The following is an 8398-nucleotide window of genomic DNA, read 5'->3' as shown; positions in this document are numbered from 1 at the left end:
TGCAGCAACTCCTCCATGTTGAGAGAGTCCTGGCTGTTGTATGTACCAAAGTACGGTGGACGTGACTGACATGGATCATAGCCAATCGCGTAAAACCCACAAAAGATCACCTCGTCTCTGAAGCCGGCGCGCGGGGCAGCAATACTCACATGATAAGCACAAGGGCATTGCAAGCGCGGTTCTTGTTGGGTTCCTTTATTGATAAAATTTGTGGTGTCATCTATCATCGCCGTAAAAGACACATAACGTCGGGCTGCACCCTCGAACTGCCGCTGCCGCTGCTCATCCTGCGCCTTCTCGTTGTCACCACAACTCGTCACAGGCAAGTGCATTAGCGATGATTCTTCATCCACGGCAATGACCTGTTGTCCACCCATCGACATCTCCTCACGCGGCACACAAGAGGGCACGGATGGTTCTTTTTGCGATGCCGGCGCATCCTTCTCATGGCACCAAAACCGTAACGCAGAGGGCACCAAACGTCTGTCCTGCACGAAAGGAGTAAACAGCTTCTTCTTGTCACCTACCGTCACTGTCGTCCTCTTGATGGTGCTGACAAAACCAAAACTAGCGAGGCCACGCGCGGCGATGGCTGTTGTTTGTTGCTGCTGCTGTGATGATGGGGAGCCCGCCGCTTTGGCCGACGATTTGCCCTTGCGAGAGGGGGTGCCACTGTCATCCGTTTTTTGACTTTTCCTCTCGTGATCCTCCAATGCGGTGGTGTTGCCGCTTTCTTTGCCTTCCGCAGTGACATTTTGTGCCTTATTCTTCTTCTTCGGCGCCGCGGTGGGGCTCTTCTTCCCCGCCTCGCGTTGCCTCTTCTGCGCGAGAGCAACGAGGGAAATGTCATCATCATCATCATCATCGTCATTGCCACCATCCCCGCTCGCAGCGGCGGCCGCAGAACCGCCACGGATCGTCTGCTCCAGCGCGAGGGCAATGACGGAGCTTACCGCATCCAACTCGCCTGCCGGGGCGTTCAAGCCATCGCGCTCGGCCTTCACGGGCGATGGGTGACCCACTTCTCTACCAACACCACCGGCATCGTCGGTCTTGGCGTCACTATTGGGCGAAGAAGAAAACGGCGCCTCTTCCCCCTTCACGGTCTGCCGGTTCGCTTCCGCAGCCGCCGTGTAACGCTGCAGCAGCTGCACGGCCTGTTCTATTTGTCCTGGCGCCATGCCGCTCAGGAGGCTCGCCAACCGATCCATCGTCGGACCCCTCGTAACACTGCAATAATGTGGCGGAATGCAAAAAACCAAATAAATTGCCACTCGTTCTTCGCACACACACACACACACACACACACACACCTCTCTCTCTCTCTTCTTCTTTGGATGGATATGGATGTGTACACCGCCGTAACAGTTCCCAAGCTTCGACTTGTGTCCCTCCTTCACTCCTATGAAATTACTTCATGGCACCGCAATTAAGGAACAACAAAACAAAAGGAAGAAGGCAAGGGCGAGTGCGTGGAAGAACAGAATGGAAAAACAAAACAAAACAAAATCCGCAGTAAAAACAAAAAAACAAAATGGATACAAGAAAGCCTCCATAACCGTAAATAATAATAACAATGCTAACAAGTTTTATACGCAAAAATGCACTTAGTTTACATGAATCCACATATATACATACAAAGAAAGAATGGTGGTGGTTGTGGAAAAAGCGTGAAATCAAACACGCCCCAAAAGCACACCAAAAAAAAATCTCTGCCGTATTGATCGTTGTGCGTTTCATTACCAAATTCATAAAGCAATCAACGCAAAGGCATCCTCGCTTATCGTACCACGCCCCGTGTCGCCAACAAACAAGAGTAAATCCTCCAGTTCATCCGATTCAAAAGGTGGCTCACCGCTTTTTTCAGATTCTTCGACTGTCTCCAACACACGTGTCAGGTCACTGCTGTAGATGAAGCGAACACCATCCCCAGTTTTCTGTCGATATGAGGTTGACCAAAGCACATCAAAGATATTGTCTACAACCTCCGGGTTAACGTACTCCAGAACGGTGACAACGCGTTCAAACTTTGACGCGCTTTCCCCGCTCTGAACGTTCGCTGGGTCAAAAACAAGCAGTCCCGTGTGCATTATATCTAGCAATACGGCCTCCAGTTTCTCACGATCCGCCATCAACTCCTTCCCCTCCACCGCAGCCCACTCCACCGTTTCAGAGAAAGGGTTCTCCATCATATCTTCTAGTGTCAGTTTTCCTTGTACATCATTGTCGTATTCATCCTCGACTTCTTTCGCATTGTCTTGCGGGAATTTCGCAAAAACTCCTTCCCATTTTGGTTGGGGCCGCTGCTGCTTCTGCAGTTCTTCATGATTCAAGACCATCCACCCAATCTGACGCAATTGCTTGTCTGTGGGATTGAGCCCAAGTGAGCGCACAATATTTGGCAGCACCTTCATCGGCACGCCTGTTGCAATCTCCTTATTCACCCGCTCCTCGCGTGACACAAGTGACTCTATCTCCAGAGGCGGCTGTGCCAACGTAAAGGCCTTAATCGATGTGAGTATACGCTGAAGGCAACTGTTGGTGATTTCCGCACGAGATTCTTTGGAAAGATAAAGCATTTTGTCCAAGGCATTACGGTACCTTTCATCAGGGTCTAAAATCTTCTCCAACTTCTTCTTCCTGCCACGTGAAACAGTGTTCTTCCCTTTTGGCGGCATGTGGAACGGTGCGTAGCCACTCCTTTTGTTTTTTTTTCTCTTTTTATTTCAAATAATCCGCCTTTCCCCACCTTCTGCGTGCAGGCGGATGGTGCGCAATGGCAGTCGATGATACTGGCGGTTGCAATTGAAAGCAAATGCGTGAAACTAACAAACAAACCAAACCAAAACAAAAACAAAGAAAAAAAAGTAAATCAAAAGGCATGTGCTGCAGGTCGCAGAAAAACAACAACAACAACAACAAGAACTGCCCTTTTTTTCCAAACTTAGAAAATAAAAAATATATAATAAAAAGGACAACAAACCTATATATATATATATGTATATATGTATGGGCAATAGCTGCTTTTACCCTCTCTGCCTCTTGGGTGACATTTCCAACCGAATTTTAGCTATAACGGACTACACGCATGAAGACACATCAGCTGCGGTATTAGAGAAAGTCACACATGCACGTGCCGCCTCGCCCCCTCACTTTTCCACAGTAGCCATATCGCTGTCTGTGGCCTCTCCTGTCAACCGTCGCCACATATGCCCCATTGTCTTGACCACCTTTTTAACGCCCATCTCCGCGTAGGTTGCCGTGCGCTCAGGCCTCACGAAATGTACAGAGTCGCGTAGCAACGCTGGGGTGCCGTACGTCTCCCGCAGTTTTGAGGCAAGAAAGTACAGCTCACTATCCTCCAACAGTGCCACCAAATACGGCGCGGCCTCGCTAAATATATTGAAGTCTGGCGCCAGCCTCCTTCCAAGTCCCTCCCCCACTATCACGGTGAGTACAAGTGAGGCAAAGTTGCCATCGATAGGTGTTTTATTCTCTCGCACCGTGTTCATAATTTTAGCCAACACGGGGCCTATGCGGACCTTGCTCAATTTAAAGCCTTCCGATTTTCCCGGCGGAACAATGTCAAAGATCGCCTGCATGTCGTTACGAAACTTTTCACGTTTCACTCCACTTTGAGGCCTTCTTTGCTTTGGCATACGATCGATCATGAGGTCCGAAGCAAGTTTGCCGTCTCCACATGCCACCGCCGCAAAGAGTGCAATGAAGTTATTCCGTTCCTTCTTTGACAACGTCGACACAAGCCCTGTGTCAAGCACAACGAGCTCATGCAGGAGTTTCATCTTCCCATCTGGGTAGTAGGCATCGGCGGAAGGCAATAAAAGGGATGCGGATACGCTGCTAACGGGAGCCCCTGGATTTGTCCGAAGCAGCAAGTTTCCCGGGTGAAGGTCGGAGTGCACAAAATTATCTTCAAAGAGCATCTTAAGAAACATATGACACCCCCGCTCGGCAAGATCATAATAGTTGTCGCCACTCTGAATCCCCTGCAATGGCTCACCTTCTTCAAACGTCTCAATCAGAACGTCCTGCGAGCAGAGTGAGGGCAGCGGCCTGGGAAAGATGACGCCGGGAAAGTCACGGAAGTTGAATATGAACTGCTGCAGGTTATCGCACTCCTGCCGGAGGTCAAGCTGGGACTGCACAAAGGAAGAAAACTCCTGAACACTCCTCTTCAGGTCAAAGTAGACGGTGCTGGGCCAAAGGAATGTGAGAATATTCACAAACCAACGCATCCCCGTGACATCCGCAGCGATGTGCTCACGAATACGAGGATGCGTGACCTTAATTGCCATTTCCGTGCCCGCAGGAATTCCATCAACTTCCTCACGCAGTACTCCACGGTGAATCTGTGCGATGCTGCCGCTGTTGACAGGCACGGTTTCAATTTCTTGTAAATAATACAGCGCGTTGTGTCGCTGCTTCATTGCCACCTGCTTGCACCTCGTCTTTGTGGTCTCGACCACATCCGGTAATGACGTCATGCCATTGTCTTCGATAAGACCATCGGACGGTGTTGCCTCATGCAGAGTGCGACGTAAAACCTTCTCCGTGTGGGACCAACTGTGGGCGGAAGTTTGATCGTACAGCTTTTCCAGCGCAGTACAGAGAGTTGGAGGAAAAAAGTCTGGCCGCGTCGCCATCCATTGCCCAAACTTGATGTAACTTGGCCCCATCGCCGTCAACGCATCCCGCAGCTTCTCAAAAAGAACTTGCTCCCCGCACAGATGTAGGCCATATGTCAGGAACGCATACCAAATCACCGGAACCATGCGCGTCAGGAGCATCACTGAACGGAGTAAAACGAGGCCGTAGAAATACACAGCGGAAATTCCCCATAGCGGTTCCCCAGTCAATAACAACTCATTGGAGAAGCCATAACCATCACACGGATTGATATTTTCATTGCCGCGGTTGTTGGTTCCGGCGACGAACGGCCGTGTGCGGCGAACCGGTGGTTGCATCCTCGAGAGCCGCGCTACACGCCACTGCTCCGGCAACCGCGCATAACGGTAGTACAGAAACAGGCCGCCGCCAGTAGACCCCACGAGTAAAGTACTAACACCCGCAAGTTGCCAGAAGCTTCGACGTGTTGCCTTCGCACGGACATGCGCTGCGGACGTCATGCCTCTCCCTTTTTCCCGCCTACCTTCCTGCCTCGGTGTCGTCCACAGCACCCGTTATCGTTCCTCCCGAAGGTGCACCCCGCTCTAAACAAGCCGTATCAGAAGCAAACCCACCCACCCACCCACCCACACGCACAACAAGAGGGGGAGATAAAAAGGATATATTCAGCAAGCAGCGGAATTAACAAATGATATTCATACACGCAAATTGGCTTCCTTTTTCATTTCTCATCAAACAACCACCACAGAACCACCGCAAAAAATATCAACGCACGCGCTCGTGCCCATAAAAAAACATAACCGTTACCCACAAGAGCCACGCGCAGCCGTGAAGCCAAGGCCAAACAAAGCAAAGAGCTTCGAAGTACAGTCCTCAATACTCTCTTAAAATAACTCAAAACCCAAATCCATATTCTTCAAAGGAAATAAAGAAATACAAAGTCACCACAGCAAAATTTTCACCAATACGCACCCAATAAGAGGAAGGCAAAAGGTAGACCAAAGGAAGGGGCAATATGCGGGACACAAGCAAATGGACGACCGTTCTCCCCCACAGCACAAGGGAGAGCCCAAATCGCTGAACTCGCACCGACAACCACGCAAAAATCATGTCGCATCCCAACTTCATTGAGTGTGATAGCTTTCGGAGACATTAAAATAATTGCGGTGGCCACTTACATCGGTGTACCATGGCATCTTCAACAGATTCTCAACGCGATGGGCGAGTACACGCTCCGCGCACAGCCCGAAATCCAAACGACAAACACTATACCACAGGATCCTTTTATTCGCCACGATCGAAACGCCATCATCAAAACGCACTTCATTAACGCCAGTAGATTCTGGTCAATGCGCAGATCCCCCGCCGCAGTGCAGTGCCTCAACGGATTGTGCATGTCCTCCGCGGACACCTTGATGCGGATCGGAGCCCAGCCATCGTTCCCATCCTCGCTGGCGGCGGTGTACGCCTGCATGGCGCCCTGTCCCCGGCGCGGCACCTCACGCACCACCGCAGTCGGCAGCCGGCCGTATTTCTTCATCGTCGCGTCAAACCCACAGCAGTGCTTCACTGCACGATCGGCGGCAACGCAAACACCGGCGCAACACACCACCATGATGAGCCACGGCAGCAGCAGCAGCGGCGGCGCGGTGTGGCGTGGCTGGCACATGGCTTGGGGACGATGTGTCTGTTCCTGAGGTGTGGGCAGCAGCAGTGGTATTAGTCGTGGTGGTGGTAGCACAGGCCTTGTCTGCGGGAGGAGAAGCAGAAGGAGGAGGATAACAAAGGGACAAAGAGACGCTGCAGCCACAAGAGAGAGAGGGGCAGCACCACATATTACCGCAGCGCACACACAGACGGCACCGAAAACAAACAGAGCTCCAAATAAAACCGAAGCACAAAAAAATGTTCGCCGGGCTGCTGGCCGCATCCTGAGCTGATCCGTAAAAATAAAATATGACGGCAAATAAGAGGGCCATGGAGAGACAGCGGCCTCGCCACATCCTCAATGTTTGTCCCAACTACATCTATATATTCGGAGATGCACTCTCGTGCCACGGTGCGGTGTATTCGGATTGGGGATATTTATTACTTACGAAATGGAAGAATTTGGGCTCCTCCAGCCACAAGACCCCGCCGCAAGGTCCAAATCAAAGAGGGTGGATGGCAAAAATAAAAATAGAAATGAAATTCGTCTTGCCGTTATCGGTTACTTGATTCCTTCTATCGGGGCCTTCCAAAGAACCATAAGATAGGAAAAGGATCACAGAGAAATATTTTCGTCGTTTTACCAGGAGATAAATTGGGCAGGCAGCCCTCTCGATAACATTCTTACAGGCACTCAAAAACACCAGCACCCCATCTACGCAGTGGCAGAAACACGGAGTGAGAAAAGGGCACAGGAGAGAAAAGCAAAGAAAGGTCTGTGACCTAATTTCCTCCAGCACAAGATAAGAAATATACATGTAAACACCTCGCACCCTCGTCATGCTGTCGCCATGGCTGCGACGGATGCATTCCGTGGCCCACGGCGAGTCCGGCGTGTCTCCCCACTCCCACGATCATTCATGACTGACGAAAAGAAGGTGCTGAGTGTTTCTTTCGCTCGCCTCCCGCGTGGGGCGGGGAGGATCGCGTCGGGCGGGCCTCCACAACTCACCCTGCGCGCGACCTCTACACCAACAAGCTGAGCAAAGAGGACATGGCTGGGCCGTTTTGGCGCCCACTCGTAGGGCCGGCCATTCCCCCGCGGCAAGAAATGAATAATAATAAAATACAGGAGAGCCCCAGCCCCCGGAGAGGGAGCTGCAGCGGAGGGCGCGAAGCACAACCCTGTTACGCTGCTGCTCGATTGAGGTGTATCCGCAGTGCCTCTCGCCCCACAATCCACGCTGCCCGATAATTTAATTGGCGGCGGAACCCCGGAATCAGAGTCGCCGCTGCCGCTTCCTGGGAGTCTCGCCCTCGTCTTCTTCCGCATCCTCCGCGGATGTCGGGTCGTCCGCTAGAGGCGGGCCAACGACCGGTATTGGGTGGCTGCTGATGTTCGGGAAGGCGGTGCACACATCGGCGTATTGGGGGCACACAATGCTCCCGCGCCAGGGACCCGATGGCGGCGTGACGGTCTCACCCTCCCGGCACTCGTGCCACGCATCGTCACGAAGGAACCGCACGCTCAGTGTGCCGTCGCTGCATCGAGTGTCCACACACACATCGCCAATATATTTGTCGTCGAATTGAAGCTCCTGCCCCTTTACGCACCGCGAGTTCGGGCCAACGATACTGCCAAGCATTACTGAAGGATCGCCGTTGGTGCACCCAGCATTAGAATATTTCTTGACATACGGGCATCTGCTCATGTAGAGGTTATCACCGCCAACCCGGGGATCAGCAAAGTACCGATACTCCTCTGGGAGGGCTTCCTCGTGCCTCTTCAGCTTACAGCGCCCCAGAGACAGACGGTTGTACGTGCAGAGCTTATATCCGGCACGCGAGAACTGGTTGCAGAACAGATCAGGGTATTCGCTGATGCCGTCGGTCAAGCACTTCTTTTCCAGCAGCCCACAGCCAGAGTTGTTGCCCCACCACAACATCTCCGCCGCGCTGTAGTTTGCCAAATAAAAACCCATGTCCTCAAATGCTGCAAGCGTCAGTGCCGAGTACAGCCCAACCCCCACATCACTAGTCATCAGCTCGTCCCTCATGCTGCGTTTCTTCCAATGCGAAAGTGCAGTTGCAGGACCACCCTCGT

The 8398-nt window shown here is 52.0% G+C and overlaps 4 protein-coding genes and 1 pseudogene across 4 annotated transcripts, besides 9 other annotated features; all 5 read right to left on the bottom strand.

Annotated features, from left to right (window-relative positions):
• Tc00.1047053505941.49 (hypothetical protein, conserved) lies at window positions 1-1211 on the bottom strand (the record flags this gene model as incomplete). The annotated part of the gene is made up of 1 exon (XM_800464.1): window positions 1-1211. A coding segment is annotated over one exon (1211 nt), but the record flags the coding sequence as incomplete, so codon positions are not given.
• Window positions 1-8398: a sequence feature (heterozygous, Esmeraldo-like haplotype).
• Window positions 847-881: a microsatellite.
• Window positions 1285-1313: a microsatellite.
• Window positions 1749-2678, bottom strand: Tc00.1047053505941.40 (hypothetical protein, conserved; the record flags this gene model as incomplete). Its single annotated transcript, XM_800463.1, has 1 exon — window positions 1749-2678. One exon carries the CDS (start codon window positions 2676-2678, stop codon window positions 1749-1751), a length of 930 nt encoding a protein of 309 aa, XP_805556.1.
• Window positions 2831-2878: a sequence feature (T-rich).
• Window positions 2903-2926: a microsatellite.
• Window positions 2949-2972: a sequence feature (AT_rich).
• Window positions 2985-3011: a microsatellite.
• On the bottom strand, window positions 3150-5147 carry Tc00.1047053505941.30 (hypothetical protein, conserved; the record flags this gene model as incomplete). The annotated part of the gene is made up of 1 exon (XM_800462.1): window positions 3150-5147. One exon carries the CDS (start codon window positions 5145-5147, stop codon window positions 3150-3152), a length of 1998 nt encoding a protein of 665 aa, XP_805555.1.
• Window positions 5256-5277: a microsatellite.
• On the bottom strand, window positions 5606-6316 carry Tc00.1047053505941.20 (annotated as a pseudogene).
• Window positions 6733-6949: a mobile genetic element.
• Tc00.1047053505941.10 (surface protease GP63, putative) lies at window positions 7575-8398 on the bottom strand (the record flags this gene model as incomplete). The annotated part of the gene is made up of 1 exon (XM_800461.1): window positions 7575-8398. A coding segment is annotated over one exon (824 nt), but the record flags the coding sequence as incomplete, so codon positions are not given.

Source organism: Trypanosoma cruzi, genomic scaffold (assembly GCF_000209065.1).
Source record: "Trypanosoma cruzi strain CL Brener 1047053515925 genomic scaffold, whole genome shotgun sequence".
Classification (NCBI taxonomy): domain Eukaryota; phylum Euglenozoa; class Kinetoplastea; order Trypanosomatida; family Trypanosomatidae; genus Trypanosoma; species Trypanosoma cruzi.
Note: the sequence above shows the minus strand (reverse complement) of the source record. Positions and strands in the feature narration are given on the sequence as shown.